The sequence below is a fragment of the Phodopus roborovskii genome, unplaced genomic scaffold, assembly GCF_943737965.1.
Source record: "Phodopus roborovskii unplaced genomic scaffold, PHOROB, whole genome shotgun sequence".
NCBI lineage: Eukaryota > Metazoa > Chordata > Mammalia > Rodentia > Cricetidae > Phodopus > Phodopus roborovskii.
Window position 1 is genome coordinate 15805634 of NW_026126434.1, and position 25108 is coordinate 15830741.

General features: G+C 39.6%; 1 protein-coding gene across 1 annotated transcript in view; it reads left to right on the forward strand.

Moving 5' to 3' along the window:
- The first annotated feature begins 2395 nt into the window (after window positions 1-2395).
- The window catches only part of Tmem26 (transmembrane protein 26), a 44495-nt gene continuing 21782 nt past the window's right edge, over window positions 2396-25108 (forward strand). The window contains exons 1-3 of the mRNA XM_051186856.1: window positions 2396-2747; window positions 19299-19377; window positions 24602-24715. Of these exons, the coding sequence (XP_051042813.1) occupies window positions 2536-2747; window positions 19299-19377; window positions 24602-24715 (405 nt within the window). The 5' untranslated portion in view covers window positions 2396-2535. The remainder of the gene's footprint in view (window positions 2748-19298; window positions 19378-24601; window positions 24716-25108) is intronic.

Below are 25108 nucleotides of genomic sequence, written 5' to 3' on the forward strand. Positions count from 1 at the left end.
GCAGTAATAAAGAAAACAAAGCCTGAGAAAGATCAGGATTCACTTGGCATTCAGAAATGATGGGGGTGGTGGTGCCTGCTGGTGGATACAGTGGAGTGGATGGAAGCTGGCTGGCTGGTGTGTGTGTGTTGTGTGTGTAACAACAACGGGCACCAAAGGGGCTGGGTATTAACACTGAGAATTCCCACCCCCAATTATATGGAAATTTAAAACCGCTTAATGTTTTAATCACTTAAAAGGGTTATTGGAGAGCTCCACATATTTCTCAAAGTCTCTTCTCTATTTAGATGGTATTTGAGGGAAAAAAAAAAAAAAAAAAAAAAAAAAAAAAAAGGAAAGAGAAATTTTCAACTGTCTTTGATGACAGTTTTGTCTTTCAGATCCAGACAATGGACTGCACACAATTCAAACTTTCAAAATCAGAACCAATAAAATCTTTAGAAGACATTGCATGGATGTCCCTTGTTGCATGTCCCATCTGGAAAGCTCTTGTGGGACACATGTAGGACAGAGAAGTCCCTGTCACTAAGAGACTGACTGTTTCTGTCAGCCAGTGTTTGATTTCCCCCTCTTGAGCAAGGGAAACTTCACACCAGAGAAGGCCAACTCTGTAGATATGGATACAAACACTGCCCCTTTACACTCAAAAGGCCAACTCTGTGTTGCTGAGGATCAGGATACAGTATCCCTTTATGCTCAGGTGTGATCACAATTAAAACAAATTATTCAAGCTACAAATGACCAAACACTGTAGGACCCAAGCTAGGCTTAGGAAGAAAGCCAGTCATGTAATTAAATCCAACTCTTTGTAACATTGGATCTAAAGCCCCATGGTCTTTAAGCCCCAAGGTCACCTAAATTAAGTCCTGATGCTTTCTAATAAGTTATTCCTGACATTTAAAGACTTTTCTAACACTCTTGCTGATCTGGTCTAGTCTCCATGGAGTGTCTCTCTCCAGGAAGCCATAGTAAATACAATTTATTTGGCTCCAGGGAGATTATCTTGGTCTTTGCTGAATGGTTTGACAAGCCTCAGAATGCTGTGGCTCTCTCTATCCTTTCCAGTTTTCCTTGTCTCGATCCTTAAAGAGCAGTGACACCCTTAGTCTTGGCAGTACTCTCCACATTCACCATCTATGAAGAGATAGGTGCTTAGTATGGGTCTTTCTCTGATAACATCCTGTAGCCTTTTCTTTCCATGTCACTTGTATGGACAAGAGAGCACCCTTGCTTCACAGTACTGTGACTATCATTCTTGAAACCATCTTTGTAATCAAACAGAAGGAGTTAGCACCACAGAGCTTTGAAGGCCCTAGGTAAATCTGGCAAGCTTGCCAATAACCTCATTCATTTTATTATTCTTACAATTGTCTTCCAGCTGCATAGCCTTTCAATTTACAAACAACACAACTCTTCTACATCGATTTCAGCGAGATTTTGAATCCAATTAAAGGAAAAAAACCACTGCAAAATAAATAATAATAAAAGCTTGGAGGACATTAAATGAGGAAACAAAATTCATGCAGGGTTTTGGAGCCCTGACTTTAGTTCCCTTTCTTTATGATGCTTGGAATTTATTAACTTATAGATCTTCATCACAAGAGTTCTAGATCCCAAACAACTACTTCCCCTACCCCTCCTCCTTCTATCCCTCCTGCCTCCTCCCTTTCGCACCTCCCATCCCCCATGCATGGTAAGTGTTTCAAGACTAAGCTAAGGCTACAGCCTTCCCTTAATTTTTTCGATCATGGTTTCATACTGTAGACCAGGCTAGCCTAGAATTCGCAGCAATCCTCCTGCCTCCACCTCCTGGAGTACCAGCGCCACCAGCTTTGAATAAGTATGCCAAGGCACTGAATGAGATGCTGGGAAAGACCAGTCCTTCTGATTGTTTCTGGTCCCTGCAAGTTTCAATTCTTCAAACTGGGCAAACACTTCATTTCTAAAACTGCTTGGACAGCAGATTCTTTGGTTCTCCTGAGTCCCAGATTCGCGAGTCACCAAGAGGGCCGATTGTGCTCCGCTCAGTGCGGGAACTACCCAGAGAACAGTTGTGTAGGAAAGCAAAGAGAGAGTATGTGCTATGCCCCCCTCCCCTTTCAGCCCTAGAGCACCTTGACCCTTAGCTGAAATCCCTTTGCTCAGAGTGGAGTGGAGGGCGTTCCTGTTGACTCCCTGCTGTCCTGGGGGTGGGGAAGAGGACAAGGATGGAGGCTGGCCCCCAGCATCCGCAGGAGGATGGGCAGAGCAGCAGGCAGAAAGACGCCCGGTTGAGCCTGGGTAGTGCAGCCTCAGATGCCTAAGAGTCCAGCAGCCAGGGGAAACTGGATTTAGCTTCGCTCTTTGAAGAGTTCTCTGGAAGTTGGAGGGGCGGGGCGAGTAGCTCTCTTCTGTCCTACCGGAGTCCTGCGCGGGAGTGTGCGGAGGAACTCGGCCTGCAGTCTCAGTCCCAGTGCTGTCCAGCTTCTGTCCCGCTCCTGAGCAGGGGTGAACTCCGGGTGCTGCCTACGGGGTCGGCAGGGCGCAGGCTCCGGGATGGCAGAACGCACCGGCAGGATGCAGGGGCTGGTTTTGCTCAAGGCCCTGGTCACTAGGCTGCTGTTCGTCTTGCATTCTCTGGTTGCTGTCTGGAGAGTGACCTGGGTGAAGAAAGAGCACCGTTATTGGCTGCTGGCCCTGCTCAACCTCTTGCTGGTCCTGGAGACAGTGCTCACTCTCAAGTTCAAGCGTGGCAGAGGTTACAAATGGTGAGTGTCCTGGAAAAGGAGGGTGCACAGGGTCGCGGGCATTGTTCATCATGGTCCTAGCAGGTGACACCAAAGCCCTTGTCCCAGCAGTGTGTGGTTTCCCGGCTAGCATTAGGGCCGGTTGGTTCTCTGCTGAGCCTGCCAGCAGCACGTGGGACGTGGGTGCATCTTTTGGACAAGTCAGTGGTATGTTGGGCCCCAGCACAGCGCTGGGAAGGCTGATCCAGCTAAAACTGTCTTCATTAGAGGAGGGGAGGTAATCTCAGAGTGCACTGCTTTCTAAGTTCCAGTGTGAGACCGACCCTGGACCAGTCCAGCATGTACGTGCAAGAGTGGGGATACCTTGCCGGATGTGATGAACCTTGCAGAGCTGAGCGCTCCCAAGTGTCCATTGCACAGTGCCTTCCCCCGTCGCCCCCCCCCCAGCCTCCACCTTTGGTTTTAGCCTCTTCCTTTCTTTCTAGCCCTCAGTGTGCCTGTGGTTTTAGCCATTTCCAATTCCTTCCAACCCCAAACATCCCTGGTTCTCCAGGGTGATACTAGTGTCAGGTGTTTGGGTTTGGTGGCTTTGGAGCTTGGCAATCTACCTCACTAGGCATGGTTTGTGCTGGAGATTCTATAAGAAGGACCAGCAGTGGTTCATTCAGTCTTAACCTCAGCGTGGGAACTCAGGGTTCCGCTGGTGGTTGTATTTCCTCCTATAGGCTGAATGCAAGTGAAAAGGGTTGACACAAAAATTGCTTGGACATTTGCAGAGAGCACCCCCAGCCACCAACCCTTACCTTCCAGGACAGTTCCATCTCAAACTTCTCCAAGTTAGGCTTTTTTTCCTCAAGGAAGGAGATGGTGATAGGAGTTTATTATGAATTGCATGCATTTTGCGGTTGTATACTAAGTGCAGAGAGGTTGTATATTTCATAGTCACTGTGGAAAAAAATGGGCTACCTTTGAAGATGATGTGAACATGAAAGAATTGTCAATGCTCAAGTCCTTGGAGGGCCCAGGACAGCTAAGAGAGCATCCCCCTTCTCACCAACAGTTTGTTAAGCATGAGGCATTTGTGGTAATTTTGCATCTGACTTCTTGACATCACAAAGAAGAATGCTATTTTCTTCCTAATAGAAGTCTTATAAACGGGAGAAAGAAAAGGGGAGAAATGTTTTGTCACCCACATATCCTAATGATAGATAAATTTGAGGTGTTTTTGTCTTTTTCTTTTTCTTAGTTGTAATACACTAGAGTAGACATATCTTTCACTGCAGGAGGAAGTTCGAGCCACAAAACTGTCCAGTGTGAAATAGTCCTGACACCAACCATGAGCGCTTCTGGGACAAATGTAGATCTCAGAAAGGAGCCACCTCAGCAAAACCTGAAGTAACCCCTTCCTCCCCAAAAGTAGGCCACACCATTCTGACTGTATGGAAATACCAAAGCTGATAAATATAGTAGGCCTTTTGTATGTATTTGTGATTCAGTCTGTCATGGCGCTTAACAACAAAAAAGGGAAAAATAATCTGGGCAAAATGTACATGGGTCAATGAGTCACATTAAAGGGTAACCAGAGTCAAGGTGTGGGCTGCAGAATTGGCCTTACAAATAGGGTGGATTGTGGGCATTCCTTCTTACTTACTGTGTGACCTCAAGGGAGCTGCTTAGTGTCTCCAATCTTTAGTTTCAGATCTGCTATTATGTATTTCACAGGTTGTTGGAGAATTATGTGAACTGATATGCGTTGATAGTTAAAGAATCATAAGTGGCTTTCTTTATATCCCAAGCCTTTTCATTTCTTTCATATTAAAATATTCTATATTAAAATATAGACACATTTTATTCTTGTGTGAATCAAAAAACTTTAGCAGAGGGACTAGTTAATAAAACACAGGTTCAGAGTGTAAAAACAGGGGGTAGGGGGAAACTTCAATTCCAACTACAGACCTCGGCTGTGTGTTGAGTATTACATCGCTGGTTCAAGAGAAAGTTTGCTGGCTTGATTTCCCAACTAGTATTTGAAAGTAAGAAGGGAGAAAAAACTGATGCATTTCTTTACTACAAAAGTCCAGGGACAAATGAGTGTTTGCAAAGCGGTGCAAATGGTCTGCTCTTAGTTCTGCACACTCCCCAGGCTACACTTGGATGTCACAGTACATAAGCTGTAAGCCAGCCTGCAAAGATGGTCATTTGCACTGTAGATAAAAACCACAAACTAGTAAGAGAAAAGTAAAATAATGGGCTTCAAAAAATATAAATGAAATTATCCTTGAAATAACATGATGACAATGGGAAAGGTTTTGATTTGGGGCCTATTTCATTCTAGGTTGGAGTTTTCTGAGAAAAACATAGCATAATCATTTTCTCTTTGAGAGTGTTAAGAACCATTTTCTATTCCAAATTGCTAGCAGATACAATCAAAGAGAGAAAAACAAACACTACAGTAATATATATGCTAATTATATACAGCGAAATACAAGGCATATTATCTATATGGGAAAATGGTAATTTTATATAGTTGTATGTGTAGATTCACGTGAACTGAGATAGAAAAATAGATAGGTAAGGTTTTGAACCATGGGCATTATTTCTATTTTGCAATCTGCCCATAGAACCAAAAGTATCTCTATGTAAAGAAATAGGCAAAAACATTAACTCTCCAACATATGTGTGGAAAATAAAGGTGAAAACACCCTGGTTTATATCAAAAGGTGAGTGATAAAATTGTGGTTTATAAATGCTGATACTATTGAAAAGGATGAGATAGATGTTAACCACTGTGGTAGAGGGCTACCCATTGTGTATCATCAGGTCACTACAGTTACAGACTTCTTGGTTATGGTTCATTTGTAACAAGGGTGGATTTGGAGAACTATACCTTTTCCAATTGGGAACACTTGTTACACCCACCAAAGAAGAAGGTGGAGGAGGAGGAGGAGGAAAGGAAGTGGCTGAATGAGAACAACTACAGAAAAGAAGAAAGAGGAGGAAGGGGGGGGGAGAGAAAAAAATATCATTTAACTCAATGTTTTCTTGATTTTTATTTTTTCAGTTATCTGGGAAACAATTCAACTGATCTAAGAATTGTCATTTAGGTAAAGTCGAAGCATACAAGACAGTGTTTCAGTTGATTTACAGCAAACAATGCTAGGGAGGCCATCTCAGCAGTAGCAGTCCTCACATGTTAAGAGATCAATAGAATCCAGTAGAGTCCAATCAATGGCTATGATGGACGAGAGTGAAGCAGAACAGCTCAAACTCACAGGCGGAAGTAAGCATACACACAAGGTGTAGAAATCCCATTGTAATGACTATTACATCCATGAACTTCCTTTGGACTATTCTAGGCTAATCTGAATATTATTCATTTTCGTTAACATTTAAATCTGGACCCTGGAACACTAAACCAGGGCTGGCACAAATCCTGGTACTACGATGGACAGTGAGGATTCAATTTCTTGATGTAGCAAGTATTCACATGTCTCCAAGGATATCCTCCCAGTCCTTTGGAAGGGAAAAGTAGAACTAGATGCTGAGCTCAGCTGCCCAGGGACAAGGAACATTACAACATCTCGATTATCTTGCCAGCTGGAACAGTTAATGCTGGAATCCTATAGAACCCAAAGGGCAGACCCACCAGAGACACACCCATAAGGAGCACCAGCGGAGCTTGCATGTCAGTCCCTGGGTATTCACATTACCTGCATCTTCACTTGTGTTTCTCCAAGATGGTTTAATTTTTTTTTTAAATTTTCAGTTGTCTGGGCAAAGATCCAATGGATCTGTGAATTATCATTTAGGTAAAATCAAATACAAGACAATATTTCGATTGCCTCCCAGCCAGTAGTGATGAAGTACTCCTCAGGGGATAGAGCAATTACCCAAGTTTGTGACAAGTTTAAAGCCTGTTCGCTTGGAAAGACGTAGTATCTGAGAAAAAAAAATCCCAAGTTGAAATTACTGGCAATAGTACAGAATGTTAAACATGGACCTTTCTTCATCAGAACATTAATAATGCAAAGGTTTTTGTGAGCCTCAGTTAGCAGATAATGACCTTTGTCACCTCTCCTTCCTCTTTCCTTTACATTTGATTAGGCAAAATTTTTTGTTTTTGTTTTTTTTTCTAGACAGTCCTATGTAGTCCTGGTGGCCTCTAACCTGAGGCATTCTTTCTTCCTTCTGAGTATAAACACACACACACACACACACACACACACACACACACACACACGCCAGCAAACCAGGTTTGACAATTATTTGCCTGGGAAGTAACAACAATATTATGCAAAGTACTATGGCCTGACAAAAGTAACAGGAACCAAAAACATTTTTAAATAAAATGTAGCATTTTGATTAAGTGCTCTAAAGTGTGAAATGATAGCCACCGTGAATCTTTAGCATTTATCAAGTTCTGAGGTCTGCTGGATTCTACATTGGTGGTCCCATCTAATCCAACAACCACTGCATTTTTTTTTTCCTCTCGCTCTCTATTTTCCCCATTTTCATATGGGAAACTTAGGCACCTTTTCACTCAGGCTCACAGACTTGGAAAGGAGGAGTGGGGGAGGGGTGGAGTCATGAAGACTGCCAGCTCTCATCTTGTTTGCTGCACTAATCTTCAACATTTCAGAGGAGTCAGGATGGGTGAGCAACAGCAGGAAGGAAAAGGAATTTGAGCTGCAGCAGGGTAAAAGGGTGAGCCCTGAATCTGGAGGGAGGAATACAAAGCCCAGCTGGGAGGGAGGACACTCCCAGTTATCAGGGAATGGAGCCTTGAGCCTCACCCTACATCCAAGCATGGTGGAAGTCAGCACTCACTAGATGTAGTAGATATGCTAATGTGGAAAATACGGACATAAACAGAAATAAACTTCTTCCTCAGTCACCTCACAATTTTAATGAAGGGAATGAGAAGTGCATACTTAATAAACTAATGAGCTAATATATAGAGTGACCTACTGACTGATAAATAGTGGACACCTGTGTGATGTGGATTAGAGGGAGAAATAGGCAGGTTCTACTCAGTAGTTGGAGGGGTACTTGGGTAAGCAGAGGTTTTCTAAGCAAAATGGTCTATATTTATGACTGTTGCTTTAAAGAAACACATGCTAAGGCAACTTGAAGAGGAGTCTACTTTGTCTTCTGCCCCCAGAAGTGGTCACAAGGGTGGGAAGCATGGCAGGAGGCCATGAGCATACTGGCAGGAGCAGGAAGCTGCAAACTTACCTCTTGAACCACAAAGGCACATCAGATAAGTAAACTGGAAATATTGCAAGCCTTTTAATCTCAAAGCTCACCCTCACTGACACTCTTCCCTCATCAGGGACACACCTCTTTAACTTCCTCAAACAGCTGCCTTGAACACTGGGACTAAGTATGCAAATGCCTCAGACTATAGGAGGTGTTTCTCATTTAAACCACCATAAGGGCCGGACATATTAGAATCATCCAGGGAGAAGAAATAATCAAAAGGGCATAATCTTTATGTACCTTAAAATTCTAATGACATGTCCCCCAAATGTGAGTCATTTTATTGGTATGTTCCTTTGGCAAAACAATTGTATTTGGTTTTCCCCTTCGTCTATGGCCTATCTAGTCTCATGTTCTTGGCTAACCAAGCAATGTGATCATAGTCATGGTATCTTTTCACAACAATAGAAATCCTAAAATAGGTTCCATCTCATGGAATGGGCTTTAAGTACAATCAGATGATATTGTTTATTTTCAGTCTCACTAATCATTAGGACCATAGACAGGATGAAATAGAGACCTTGGAAGGGAGACCCAGTGACTTCCATGTGGCCAACTTAGCCATGAAAGTTCTCTCAGAAAATAGAATGTGCTCTGCCTAATCTCAATCTCACTTGCTGTTCATATTTCCTGAAAGTTCTCTGGATTTTTAGTTCTTTCAGTAAAATTTCCATTGTGAGTCAGGTTTTCCAAGCCTGTGTGCAGTGAATTGTGCAAGTGTATTGAAGTACATAAAATTATCTTCCATATTTTCTGTTTCTTCTGGTGTGCTTGTCAGAGTATGCATGCTCTATCCTGAGCTTCAATCTCAGTATAGAAAAATGACTTAAGGTTATAGTGATTTTGGAAGCACACATTGAATATTGCCCTTCCAGTGGCTTTGTGTGTAAGAAGTACGGTTTTTCTGCCCGCCGTCAGTCTTTTCTGGCCGCCTCGCCAGCCCCAATTAACACACCGAGACTCTGTATTTGATATAATTCTGTTGGCCTGTTGCTAGTTTCTTATCGGCTAGCTCTGTCTCAATTATTAACCCATTTCTATGTATTTCCACATGGTTTCACCTACCGGGGAGTGGAGCAGGCATCTTGTCTCCCCAGCCTCTCCATCTTGACTCCTCCTTCCTCCTTCCTATTTCCTCCTTGTCTCCTAGCCCCTCCTATCTTCCTTTCCTATTGGCCAACAGTGCTTTATTCATTAACCAGTATGAGAAACATATACAGAATGGCATCTCCCATTGTGTGTGTGTGTGTGTGTGTGATTCAGTTCATGTCGAGGCTCAATCCTTGTCTTCCCTTACACTACTTCTGTGGTGGACTGTCAAGGTAAATCCAGTGTTCTCTTCTGTTATTTTATGATGGAGCGGGGACAGATGTAATAATTACATTTGAATTAGAGTAGCATATCAAGGAAATTGAAACACTGGCTGATGTCCAAACTTCATCCATGAGAATATACAATTGATGACTGTTAGAGCTGGAATCAAGGTGACTGACATCTTTTGATTTACTTTCTTGCCTTAGAGCAAAACAAAGAAAAAAATCAATATGGGTAGCTCAAATACATCAACACAAAAATATTACTACTTTTACATGCCATATGTTTCTCCTCACAGCAGTGATGTTATTAGGTACATAGAATTAGGACAAATGTGAACTGCTTAAAATTTTTCTTTAGCAGTGAAGAATTCTCATTTACATCAAGGCTGTGCTCCTTGTGTGAGAACCACAACCTACTTTACAAATTCTCCTGAAGTGTTAGTATCAGGAGACTGAATACCCAGGTGCATCAACTGTGTTATTATGGAACCAGTGGTTTTTTTTTTTTTTAAATCATAATGTAGTACCATAAGAAGTTGTTGCCTAAAGGTCACATAGAAATGATATTTAAGATACAGGAAATTGCTCATGCAAAGTGGCAGGGATGGTACTGACCTGGTTCCTTTTTTTCTGAATGTAAACTTATTACCCACATATGTATGTTTATGTATCTCCACTATGCATTTCGTATATAGGAGTTACACACACACACACACACACACACACACACACACACACACACATATATATATATATTACACAAGGGGATTACATTTTAATTATGGTTTATACTTTGGGCCCCACACAGGTACACGACATGTAATTGGCTCAACTTATACATGTATTACAGTAAAGATTAGTCATTCTCAAGAGAATGAAATCCCTCCTTAACTTGGACTATTAGCCCTGGTTGAATTATTTTAAATCCTCCTGCTTTCTATTTTCCTAGATATCCGTTTTGTCTTATATATACTTTGGTTCACCTAAATCAGTCAACTGATAACTTGGCTGTGCTATTCTTGGGCAGTCTCTGTTGATGATGATGATGAAGCTGAAAATTATGGGGTGATAATGGAGGTTATAACAGTCACTAGTCATAGAACACTGAGGACATATCAAACTTTTCACATAGCCATTATCTTCTGTAACCCTCAAATGATATTATAAATTCATTTCCCTCTTTTTAATGCTGTCTTAGTGTGACTATACTTTTGCACAATAAAGTGACTTGTCTAAGATAGTGACAATAAGCCAAAATTTCCATTTCATTGTCTCTTCTTGCTGTCAGGTATAGGATGTTTTCCATAAGGCAGAAAAGTTCATGCTAAACACATAGCTCACACATTCGTATGCAAACAGATGTTCTTCTAAATACTAAATATGTTATGAAGGAAAAAAAGATGAAACAGAAGTCCTAGGTGGCTTCAGTTCAGATCTCCAGGCAGACTCAACCTTCTCTAGAGAAAAGAATAAATATATTATCTACATGTAGAATGAAATAAATTATAGCTTACATATATAACATTCATATTATATTGTATGCTATCAGAGATCCCCAAAATCCCTATAATCACGACCAACTTAACCACGTATGCATTATTAAACAAACATTTATTCTCAATAAAAAACATTCCTCTTACAAGATGTTATAATGTTCTTGAAGGAATATAAGGTTTGTGCAGTTGTATGCACATGCTTGCAAAGTGACATGTGAAGACACACACACAAAAGACTCTCCAACTAATTATGGCCAGGGTACAGAAAGGCTGGAGAGCCAAGATACATTGGCACAGTCAGCTGTTGTCTGAGGGAAAAGAGAGACATAATGACACAGGTTGAGAAACTGTTATGACAGTGATCCTCAAGGCTCTTCTCAGAGCCAGTTCATGTAGAAATGTCATGATTTCCTCCGCCCAGAAATATTTTATGTGAAGAATTATACATGGGTCCCCAAATCAATTCATACTCTTCCTGTCCCTGGTTCAATTGTGAGACAAGATCCCGGAGTTCAGATGTCAGATATCTTTTTGTAATAAAGCTGGCCTTGCTTCAAACATGCTCTTTGGAATTTTGAGACTGAGTGTAGTATGGAGAGCACAAGTTTCTTTTCACACTTACATCATGATTTGGGAGTATGGTTGTTACTTTAAAAAATATTAACAATTAAGAATTTTAATATTCACCTCCAAAATAGTATCTCTTGATAAAACCTATGTGTGAGTAGATCTCAAGGAATAAAAAGTACAATGAATGATTTTTTTTTGCAAGGTGTAGTCTAAATCCTTTCAAAAATTCCTCTTTCCTCTGTCACTAGTGTCTGTATAGTAGACTTATATGGGACAAATTAAAAAAATCTATCATATGATTGATAGTCATTAAACTATGCCCAGTTTGATTCTTTAGAGGTTGTCATGAGCTTATGAACATTCAGTAATGGTTTCCCTTGCCTGTCAAAGACACAGGTACAGAGATCTGTGAGTAGGGGTGGAGGAGAAGGGTTTTACTTTAAAAAAAAAAATAATGGATGGTTGCTGGTGTCAAGACAGTGTCTTTCCAGGAGTTTAGAGGCTATCGTCCTGCAAAAGAATTGGACTTATTTATGAGATGCTACAGAAAGGCAGGTAAAGTACTAAGGTGTTGACAACCATAGATCCCCTGACACATGGAAGTCACACAGTCTGAAATCCACCAGAGAAACTAGCCTAATGATAAAGATGTGAAGAAATTCTGAAAGCACAACTCAGGGCCTCAAAGAAGGGAGATTAGCATAATTTCTTAATTTCCAAGGAAACAGTATTTCCAGAAATCATACTGAGCATATTTAAAGGGCTTTAATATCATATTTTGAAATTTGAATGTATGACCCTTGCAACTCCATTCTGTTTTGTACAGTGTACCATGAAGCGAAATAAAAATTAAATCTGTATTCAGATAGAAGTAATTTTTTAATATTATTTTTTGCTTTATTTAAATATCACACCACGTTCACATTTGTATATATGATTGGAAAGCCAGAAAAAAAGGAAAACTAATGTAACAAGTGATATTATGGTTAATTTCCCTCTATACATGTGTATGTAATGTTATATGTCTAAAAATTAATGGGTGTTACATTTTTCAATATGAACAATAATTGTCATTTTTAGAAAGAGCAAAATTGAATCCTAATTCTAGGCTAATGCTGAATCGAAATAAATAAAATCCATCCCAGCACTAAAGTGCTAAATGTCATGACATAATCATTTTATGAAAAGCATTATAATTTCTTGAAATGATTACTTTGTATGATAAATAGCATTTTGGTTTTAGTACAAAAATGAAAGGAAAAATTTCAGCAAGTACATCCTTTGAAGAACTCAGTACAGAGCTGGATGTAGTAGTACTTGCCAACAACTCCAACACTAGCAAATGGAGGACAAAGAAGCCAGAGTTTATTGTCAGCCTGAGCTATCTGATACCCTGCCTTAAAGAATGAAAAGAAAACAGGAAGTAAGAGAGCTCAGAGCAGTGTTCAGCAAGGTATAGATGTGCATATGGTTAAAAAATAAAGCCAAGTAAATTAATTTAGTAATCACAAATAATTACATTAGTGTACATAGGAAAAGACTATGGGGCATTTCTATGGAGAGAACGGGTATGCGGGAAAGAATCGTAAAGGAAATTATAAGTTATAAAACACATCTGAGCAAAATAGTTTGGTGCTAAAATAGCAGAACCTGGCAACTTTAATTTTCTGACTGTAATTGAGATTATAATATGCTTTCTGAGCTGGTTAGGTTCTCTGGTAGCATTAGTCATTAAGCAAGTTCCTTGGAATCCTAATTATTCCCAAAGCCATCAACACACACACACACACACATACACACACACACACACACACACACACACACACACACACACACACACAAAGTGCTATTATCTGTAAGCTCTTAAGAAAAATCACATGGGTTGATTAATTACACAGCCAAACATGGGGAAAGATTCAATTTATTAATTTTAAAATCCAAACTCTCCTTGGTTCCAAAACTAAATAGCGTTGATGACACAAAATCAAGAATACAGACCTGGACAGTAACTTGGCTCAATGGGTAAAGGCACTTGCTGCCAAGTCCCAGGACCAGAGTTCAATCCTCAGAATCCAAATGGTGGAATAAGAACCAACTCCATAAAGTTATCCTCTGACCTGCATACATGTATTGTATAATGTGTATATGCAAATACACAGAATAAATAAATTATAAAAGCATTTTAAAGGATACGTCAATCCTTCAAACTAACACAAGACAACTATCTTCTCAGGGTAAGACACTAAACTTTCATAAGAGCAGAAGAGAACAAACATTAGTTTCACTCAATAAAGTTTCTAATAATTTATGGTTTATTTCAAGAAAATATTTCTAATCAAACCAGGATATTCATCAAATCACTAAATGTTTGTGGGGATCCCACATGTGCCAGGCACTCTAAAGAGCAGAGGGTATTGTTTAGTTATGGGCAGATAGTCAAAATTGTGTTGCATTAAAATTTAGTATTACTTGGGGGAAGATAGATAACTAAATGATATCTGACATGTGAGTACTCACTAACATAAAGATGGAGTTTTTGGGAAGATAGATAACTAAATGATATCTGACATGTGAGTATTCACTAACATAAAGATGGAGTTTTTGTCCCATCTGGTCCCACAGCCATTTAGGCCCAAATAAACACACAAAAGCTTATATTAACTATAAACTGTTTGGTCGATGGCTCCAGCTTCTTAATTGGCTAGCTCTCTCTTAATTATTAACCTATTTTCGTTAATCTAAGTATTTCCACGTGATTTGATCTTACCAGAGAATGCCTGCCATGTCCTATCTTCCGGTAGCTACATGGTGTCTCCTGGTGGCTTTTCTCTGTCTCATCTCCCCAGAATTCTCCTTGTTGGGTTGCTCTGCCTATACCTCCTGCCTAGCCAATTAAAGTTTTATTCACAAGCCAATAAGAGAAACATATATACAGAAGGACATCCCCCATCACTAACACACATATGTAATTTTACATTTTGAAAACATGTGGAGAAAATACATGAAAGGAAATCTTGAGACTTGAGTAACATGTGAAAGGTTTCTTTTCTGAGAGTCTCTATATCCTCCATTGTTGACATAAACCAAGAGAAGGAAATATTCAGGCTGCATTGGGGGAGAAAGAATCCCAGAGAGACAGACATATACATGAAGGTCTGAGTCAGGGAGGCTATATGTCATCTCTAGCATTGGAAGAATATTGCAGCAGCTTGGTGAAGAAGAAAAGTAACACAGAGCAAGGGCATGTGGGCCCAGAGTGAGCCACATCTTGCACCTTAGAGCCTAAAATGAACAAGTCCACACGCTTCCCCACTTTGTAAAGGTCAAATGTGAAGTCAGCGGTTGTGGTGTTCTCAGCTACCAGCACCCTCTGATTCAAGCAGTTTGAAATAGTTTAGTTGTGAGAATCATGGTTTAAAAACAGAACTAGTCTTAATATATCTGGGAAAACATTATACTAAAATGAACTAAGTAATTGTTATGCATAGTCACCAATATGTAGCCATGGGTAAAATTTCCGAGCTGAGCCCAGGCAAGGCAGAAGAAATGTAATTGAGCATCTGAATATTGGCCACATGGGTCACATTGTCTCTCCTAACACTTTTAACCAGCTTATGTTTCAAAAAGTTTAAATAAATAAATAGCGCACACACATAAGATACCAACATGAAGGAAAGGAAGAAGTGGTATTCCAATTCAGTCTTCCAATTGTGATCATTTATAATGACAATTCTGCCTTAGACATAATGAGTCACTGGACGAGAAAAGCAGCTCAGTAGTCAAGAGAACTTGCTGTTCTTCCAGAGGACCCAAATTCAGTCCCTAGCCTCCACTTCATGCAGCTGAAAATCACATGTAACTCCAGTTCCAGGAGATCTGATGCTGTCTGCTGGCCTCTGTGGACACCTGCAAAAATGTGATGTATACATGCACATATACATAAGAATGAATATTAATCTTTAAAAAAAATAAATGGTGAGTAATAATTCTTCCAAGGTCACAGCTCTAAGAACATATTTGTGCCGGACTTGCATAAATAAAAGATCCATGTGCAAGTTAGTAGTTTCAGACTTTTTAAAAATACATTCACTTATTCTTTATTAATAAATACAAGTGTTTAAACAGTTAAACATTTGCTTGCAAACATTAACTGAATGCAAGACAATGTGGTATCTTGGAGATGAGAATATGAACAATAGGAGAGAGGGAAAGGTTGAGAAATACAGGGTCTGCCTTCAGAATGTTTGAATTCAGAAAGCTAGTCTAACATTCACGTGGCTGCAAAATAGTGCTATGTTCTCCGCAGGAACAAAGCAGGTCTTAAACACTGCCTGCCACACCCTGCCAATACAAGTCCAAATCAAATAGGCAGACAGGTACAGAATGCGTTTTCATTGTTTGGGCGTGTGTACTCACATTTAAAGGCATTCACATCCTCTCTTCAAGCTCAGTCAAACTAGGATGCTGTTTTAAACAGGGACCCACCATTTGTTTTAAGGGGCTGTGTGGATAGAGTTGAGTGAATTAAGTCCTCAATTTGATTATTTCTTCTCATCTCCTTCTTTATGCCAGATAACTCTACTAAAGAAGGGATGAAGAAGGGTAACCTCTCCCAAACTGTTTTTGCTTGAGCAGTACTGAGGCTGGGACCCAAAGTTTCAGGAAAGCCCTATATCATTAACCTAGTCCACATTTCTGTTCAGTTTGTTTTGTTCTGTCTTAAAAACACAGTAAGTTGGGTTACTGAGTCACTGATTTGGATGGGCTGTGGTGGGGTAAAGTGACACTAAGACAGATCCTGGAGTCCCTGACTATGGGATGAGGGAGGTTAGACTTTCTTCATTACACTATACAGAAAATCCTGAATCTTGAGTGTGTGTGTGTATGTGTGTGTGTGTGTGTGTGTGTTTACAGAGCCAATCTCCTAATTAGGGGACATATACTGAAATGGATATTTTTTCTAATTATAGAAATGAATCTAGCACATCAAAGATACTAATGTCATTGTTTTATTCTCAACTTCCTTTGAGAGCTAGTGCACGCTCAGCCTAATATTTCCCCAGATTGTTATTGTAATGATATTACTAGGCACCAGTCTCAAAATTAGTTTCAGATTCACAGTCTTTTGCTTCAGCCAACATCACTGTTTCCAAACATAAACAACTGACATAGTGCAGCTTACCCTTTGACCAGAATTCGCTTCCTTCCCCTTGTCACACAATGGCTCTTTCTCACGTTTCCTGTGGTATATAAGGTCAAATGGTTGATGGTTTCTTTCTTTTAAGAACATGCTCAACATGGGTTTTTGACATTTCCACACAGCTCAGATATCTTCCGCAGCAGATTTTAATAATATCTTGACCCATAACCTTTTGCTTTAAAATTGGTTTGGGCAAGAAATCAAAAGTAGGATAGTGTCTATATTAAATATTGATTTTTTAAAGAAAGAACTCTTTTATTTCCTTGCCCTTTCTTCAAAGAAAGTAAAAGAAGACAATAAAGGGGTTAATAACCTTTTAAAACTTCACCCAAATTTTTTCCTTTATCTTTATTCTTTGGCTTGTAATAGTATAGTTTGGGCAATATTAAACTCACAACTAAATATGTACTAAAACATTTTTAGTAAAATGAATTAACTTACAAATTTGACTTTTAGATACTCTATCAAGGATGAGTTTAATCCAAAACAAAACATGCCAGATGGTGGTGGTACATGCCTTTAATCTCAGCACTCAGGAGGCAGAGGCAGGCAGATGTCTGTGAGTTCAAGACTGGCATGGCCTATAGTAAGTTCAAGGGCAGACAGGGATACACAGAGAAGCCCTGTTTTGAGACACCAAATCTAAAAGCAAAATACAATTTTAAGAAATAAACTTGGAAAGAACTTTTCTCTTATTTCAATTATTATCATTGTTCTTATTAATTATTGCTAATACTATTTTGTCTTAAAAGAAACTTTGCTATCTGTCACAAACTGGCCTCAAGTTTGCAATCCTCCTGCATGAACCCCCAGGGTACTGACATTACAGGTGTGCATCGCTGTGTCCAATTTATTATTTCAAAATTTTAAGGGTACATTTTCTTTGAACATTTTTCTAGTTTCATTTCTGTTGCTGTGGTGAAAATGTCCTGACCCCAAATCAACTTAGAGAAGAAAGAACTTATTTAATCTCTGATTTTAAGTTAAGATCCATTATTATGGGGAAGTCAAAGCAAGAACCGGATTCATCATCTCCACAGTCAGAACACAGAGTGACTAAATGCTTGGATCTCCGCATCTTTTATTGCTAGCTGTCTCCATGATGACACAGTTCAGAGATCAAGCTAGAGGATGGTGCTGCCCACCTTCAGAGTGGACCTTCCCAAGTCAATTAACTCAGTTAAGAAAATCTCTCTCATTGATGCCCTCGTGCAACCTAATTGAGACAATCCCTCTCTGGGACTGTATTCCCAGGTGATTCTAGATTGTGAAGATGAGGAACACAGGCATGATTCCACAATCAACAGGAGTGTAATCCACTTTCCGTTGAGCACTTTCCTTTGCCAGTTACGGGGCACAATGATCCCTACCAGGTCAATGCAACTACAGTGTGCTACTAGAGCTCCCCTCCAGATTTCACAAATGGGACAGGATATAGAGATTAAATTATATTACACAACTAGCTCCTAGTCCAATGAAACTACTTCAAAAACAGGGGAGTGTAAGGGCTCTTCCAACATGCACCGGAGACATGGCTATGCAAAGTCAACAGCCGAAAGCTCTCTGTAAGAGTCAGAATGGGAGCTGCACCCAAACCCCGTCATGCTGGCCCCCTTTGGTTAGCTTCCACTTCCAAAACTCTGAGAAAGTCAATTCCATTGGCAAAGTTTTGCAGATTGACCACTGACATTAACAGCTGGTGGTTACCATACTTGTCTCCATTGTGTGAGTTGGGAAACAAATTCGTAGGTTAACAGCACAGGACATTTGAACCTAAACGTGTCTCTATCAACTGGCTCTTTATCTGCCCCTTTGAATCATGATTTAACAAATACTGAACTAACTTCTCAATAATTCCCAAGCCTCTGGCTGTTGTTTTTCTTTTTAATTTTCTGGTTTTATTGAATACACAGGAAACCAGTGAATCATTCTCCCTCCTTGTCTCCATCATTTGGGTTTTATGTTTTAGCAAGAAGCTATCATCTCAGATGCAGAATTCTACATTGAGAATTGAAAGAAAAAAAATTATTGTCAATTTCCCTGAAATCAAAATAAACCCAGGATATGCTCTGGCTGCATTTGCTTTCTGTAAAACATCATAAACACAAAATAAGTAGTGTTGTGCCTGAAACTAATTGGCAGTGTCCCCGATGCCATATTACATCCAGCTTCTATTAATTGGATTAGGGATTCTGTGAGAATGGCAGCTGGTAGAGGCTTTGCAGTTACTGTGGCTCTCTGTAATCCCTGCTGCAGAAATCACCACGTAACAATATCAGAGAGTGACTGTGATTGGACTCAGGAACATTTGTTTCCTTTCCTTGGGGAAGGCACCAGTGTGTGTGTGTGTGTGTGTGTGTGTGTGTGCATGTGTGACACACATGTGTGTTCACATGGTGGAAACTCATGTGTTTCGGGGTGAACATGCACATGGAAGGCAAAGGGTTAACATTGGATGCCTTCCCTAGTTCTTCTTCACCTTCTATATCGAGGCAGGGTATCACACTTGAACCTATAATTTGCCCATTTTACTAGCCTAGACAGCTTGTCTAGGAGGTCCTTTGTTCCAGTTCCTGCATTTTGGGGGTTACTCAGCAGCACCTGGCATTTACATAGGTGCATAGGGTTCAGCAAGCACTATATATGCTCAGCCATCTCCTTGGCCCCTTCCTTAATTTTTTTCCTTGAAAACTTAAAAACAGGAAGCTAAACTTACTTTCTCCCCTTTCAGGCTTTCTCCAGCCATCTTTTTATACCTGATCAACATCATGCCGTCCTTGTGGCTCCTTGAAATGCACCATGGAAACCAGGTACAGCAACAGTCCACTTTCAGAATAGGACATGATTTGTTTTACTTATATGCTTTCCCAAGGGTTTGAAATTATCTAGTATTGAAGAAAAAAAGAAGCCAGGGACAAAAGACAGTGATGTCATAATCTATCAAAAATAAATGACATAATCACAATTACTTCTGAGTTATGCTTATTTAACTAGCATTTGTGGGTAATTATCTTAGTTGACTTTCTATTGCTGTGCTTAAAATCATGATCTAAAGCAACTTGGGAAGGAAAGAGTTTATTTGGCTTATATGCCTAATCACAGTCCATTGAGGAAAGCCAAAGCCCAAACACAAGCAAGTCAAGACTTGAAACTGAGGTCATGGAGGAGTGTTGCTTACTGGCTTACTGGCTTACTCATTATGGCTAGCTCAGACTGCTTTCTTAAGAACACAGGACCACCTGCCCAAGAGTTGCACTCCATAGTGAACAGGGCTCTTTTGCATCCATCACCAATTAAGAAAAATGTCTCACAAGCATGCCTACAGGCCAGCCAGATGTGACCATTTTTATTTTCAATTGAGTTTCCCTCTTCTCAGATGACCCCAGCTGATATCAGATTGACAATAAAATGAACCAACCAGCACAGTGATCTTTTTCTAAAACCCACCCTCCTTTTCCCACTACATGCTAGCTAGAGTTCACAGGGAGATGTGAAAATGACACTTATCTATTTATGTTTGTGTGTATATGTATGGATGTGGTGTATGCATATGTGTTTGGTGTATATGCATGTATATATCTGAAATGGTATTCTTCCTGCAGAAGTCAACAGAAGATATAGGATGTTCTCCTCTGTCACTCTCTGCCAAATTTCTTCAAAGCAAGATCCGTCACTGAATTCTGTCAGCAAAGCCAGGGATTCTCTTGTGCCTATCTCTGCCAGCTCTGGGGTCACAGGATCATGCAAAAAAGCCTAGCTTTCATATGGATGTTGGGAATTTGTACTCAGGTACTCATTTTTGCACAGCCAGTCCTTAACCACTAAACCATCTCCTTATCTCAGTGAATAAGATTTAACACGTGCAGCTCTAGGAGTTTCCAAGAAGTTATGCTAAGAGTGTCATTATCCTAAGACCTGTTCTGGCATTACTGGGAGGACAGTTTTTAAAGAAATACAAAAATAAAAATGAAACTACATTCAAATAAACTTTATCTGTGCTCACATGAATACATTCAAACTTCTGGGACTATTGAAAACACAAGGGAAACAGATTCCAGGAGAAACACTTTTGGAGCTTGCTGGGACATCATACTAAAACAGAAATCTGTGGGTTGAAGAGAAAACTCAGCAGTTAGAAGCATTTGCTACTCTTGCAGAGGACTGGAATTCAGATCCCAGCCCCCACTCTGGCTGCTCACAACTGCCTGTAACATTTCCAGGACATCTAATAATGCCCTTTCTTGGCCTCAACAGGAAACAGCATGCATGAGAGCACACACACACACACACACACACACACAGTTTAAAAATAGAATAAAATCTTCTAGGGCTCTGATATTAAAGATAAAAAAGTAATTTCCTGAAGTCCATCAAAGGTAAAGGTACCATGCACATCCAACCACTTATAAAATGACCACGGCTTCCAATCCAAACCCCATTTATAAAGCAGTTCCCATTACTCATGTTTGTTTTGCTATGTAACCCAGGCTAGCCCTGATTGAAGTAATCCTCCTGCCTCACCTTCTTGAGTTCAGATATTCCCTGACATACCTGACTTATACAGTGTTCTAAATATTGACCTACTTCCTCTGTGGACTTGTCTGGCTCATGGGCTCAAGAACGAGCCTGTCATTTGTTTTGTTAACTCTCCTGTAGGTGTTTTGGAGGCTTCAATGATAAAATGCTTCCGGCAAGATTTGCTCAAAATTGACCCTGTATAGATTTCTTTTCTACGGCTGTTATTTTATATCAAGGTTGAGTCTCCAATTTATATGTAACTCTATCTGAAAATGCTTCCTGCAAACTTGAAGCACAAAGAAGGTAATTTACCTTTGTGGATCGCTTTTGACAAAACTCCCAAGCAAATGTCAATCATGTAGCCATGAAGAAAACATTTCTCCTCCTCAAACCTCTTGCTGAAATTCATTAAAGTCCGAGACAACCTCAATGTCTGCTTTAAGGTATTTTTACAACTGTAGATTGGTTGATTCAAGTCACCATGGCTTTGATAAAAAGACCACAAGGAGCTAGAGGACCACTTGAGTCTACTTTCATGACTACGAAAATAAGCTGTGGTGATTTGAATCAATTTCCCCTCTACACATCCAATTCTATGACATAGCTATCATCCACAATAACAATTCATTTTCCCAAATGCTTTCATAATATAAATGTATTACACAGCTAATTTATATACAGGTCAAATCCCATTACAACCAATAGCATGTAACCCAAAACTCTTTTTTAGTGTGTGTGCATGAGAGAGAGACAGAGACAGAGAGATAGAGAGAGACATAGACAGAGAGATAGAGAGAGACATAGACAGAGAGACAGACAGAGTTTTGAGCCTTGGGCAGAACTTCTGTGGTTTTCATACTACAAAAGAAATCAAACCCTTATTGATGTGATTTGACACTGAAAATTAAAATGAATACCCAGAGACTGAGGCAGGTAGGGCAAGTGGAGATGGGAGTTGAAAAAGAAAGACAAAAATATTGGGATTATGTTTAGAGAAGTAAGTGACATTTCAGAATGGAGGGAGGTAGAGAAATCTCTGGTTGTTGTGAGTCACTTTTGTTTCATAGAACCTGACATTTCAAGGAGTTTTCAGATAGATTTTCTCACTTAGGGATTTAAGGACCCCATACATTAGGCATGGTGCAGATATTTCTATTTTATAGAAGAGAATCCTGGGGGTTAGAAGGCTTAAATTCAGAAACAACACCTGGTCTAGAAGAACACATTCTATAATGTCTCATGGAAGCTTGCATAAGGGTCATCTGAGTTTTTCCATGATGGAAAAGAATCATTTACTTTTCATTTATAAAGCTAGAGAGATGGATGGATCAGTGGTTAAGATCACCTGCTGCCCTTGTAAGAAACCCAAGTTCAGGTCTTGACACCCACTGGACCCACAACATCCTGTAACTCCAGTTTCTGGAAATCTGACACCCTTTTCTAGTCTCCTCAGTCACCTGCAAGCATGTGGCATAAAAACGCAGAGAGACATACACATATACATCATTAAAAGTAAAAATAAATAAATAAATAAATAAATAGATAAATAAATAAAATATTGATTTCCATTCACAGTTTCCATTTATTTACATACCAGTCATTCTAGATGACCTACTTCATACCTTTACTCCTGAAGTACTGTGGTCTACACACCTGTAAACAAAAATCTCCTAAGGATTTCAATTCCCATCACTGAAAGTGATACCTGGCTCCTCATGATGCCCTTGCTACCTTTGATTCAAAGGGGTATTTTAGGTTTTAATGCCATAGCCATAACTAAAGAACTTCACAGAATCCTTTGTATGATAATGCCTACTAAAAGAACAGACAGGAAAGCAGAGCCAACCCCCTGTTTGTGGCAGCCTTGATGTGCAAAGGAAGGTTCCTGGATCTAAAACTGAGTAACAAGGAGAGGAGAGGATCTCAGTTAGCACAGTGGGGCACTTGCAAAGTTGTTTCCACATCAGAAGGCACTACCTCCAAGGGTGTCATTCTCCTTTAATAGCAAGTTGTTTATGGAGTTTTAGAGATAAAGGTATCAGAACCTATCACCTCACCACTTTTAATACATTTTAATATATTTCCATGTCTTTTTTCTTTTTTTTTTTTTAGGTGGTCAAAATTTTGTCGATAGTGGCAATTGCATAGTTAGGCTTATAAAGTTACTCGTCAAAAGATGGTTTGGGGTTTGGATCAAAGATTAAGTGTTTTATCATCATTATTTCTTTTTAAAAGTTTGTGGCATGCATGTGTACACATGTGCACATGTGTGCATGTACACACAACATACACACACTTGCACATACACTCACATGAACAAACACACATGTACAAACATGCACATATGTGTGCATTCACATTCATATACATACACTAACTTGAACTTTCACTTGCATGTACACACACATACATGCACAAGCACATACACACATAGTGTGCATACTCATAATCATATTGTTTCCCTTACAACACTAGTCTCTCAGGTTAAGAGCAGAAAATAATGGCTTCTTGGCAGACATTACTGTCTACTTGTCAAATGGCTTATAGAATAAATGGCATGGTATTGAGAATAACAAAGAAAAAAATTTTCTTAGAGCTTTAGCTCTTTTTCCCCAATAATTTCTCTCTAAAGAAATATGTAATCATGGTAGTAATGGTGGTGATTGCAGTAATAGCGGTGGGGATGGCAGTGATAGCCAGGGGAAGTAGCTCTCTTTCTCTGTGTCTCCTGCCTCTCTTAGTCTCTCTCTTTGTGTCTCTTTCTCTGTCTTTGTCTCTGTCTTTCTATGTCTGTCTCTCAGCTGTGTCCGTGTAAGTGTTTATAAAACATACAAGCACTGCAGATGCTTAGAAAGGGTCAACCACTCTTGAAGCCAGCCAAGTGTCTCATAAATTTTTCCACCTCATATTCTTAGTTTTCCAATATCTGACTAGATAAGATTATAGACCATTCATTTCTAGAAATTCATGAATAGCATGATGAAAGTAAAGAAGAAAATCATCTCTCTCTCTCTTTTTTTTTTTTTTTTTTAGATCAATTACCAAATTTCCCACAGCCCTAGGTTGGCTCAGTAGCAGCACTGGTGTCTGGAACACTGGATGTACTGACTTATATGTGCCAAGCCTGGTCTGAAGTGTGAAAGTAATTGGATTATTTATTTAACTGAAATGTTATTTTTAGATAGAAAGCTTTCTTGGTAAGAAAACAGACTCATAAAATAATGTCTTCTTAGAGTTTGTATCACAATTGTTCCAATAAAGGTTCAAGAAAGAACTACACCATAGATTTACAGCATTCTAGGGTGGTTCAGGGTCTGTATCCTCCGTGCTATGGGAAAGGAGGTCTGGCAGTGAGCACTCTTCTCAGGTACCTTCCCCGTCATATTCTGGTCTCAGGTAATGTTTACACAGTCTCTGGAAATGCCCCCACGGTCTTCATCATCTCTTACACAGAGTGAAGCTGCTTTGCTGTTACTTTGTTGTGATAGTTTTTCCACACCTGCCCTCCATTCTTAGTATTGCAGTGCCCAGCCTGAAAAACCAGCACAGAACTTCAGCAAAAGAGGAGATGTCAATCAAACCCTGACGTCCCACAGACACACCAATGGAATGGGAAATATCCTTGAGCTGGTGAGGGCTTTCCCCCATTTATGATTAATTTCATAAAGTTGCAAGTATTAGGCACAAGAATTGTAAAAGAAGACATATGTCATTCATTAAACCTGTATCATCTATATGATCATGTACATTGGGAGCATAACTTTTACAACAAGTATACTGAAACATAAAGTGCATCATATTAGAGTGCACTAATTATATTGCCACAAATTTATGTGCTTTAATTATGTCTATATTTTATATATAGTTGTGTATATCAATATCTTCCTTTAATCAGATTTGCAGCACAACTGAGAGGGAGGTAACTGGATTATCCATATATGTCTTTCATACATACGCAATCTTCCCTCTTGTACCTTGGTGATATATTAGTCCAACATCTGTATAGATTTGAGGTAAGCTATC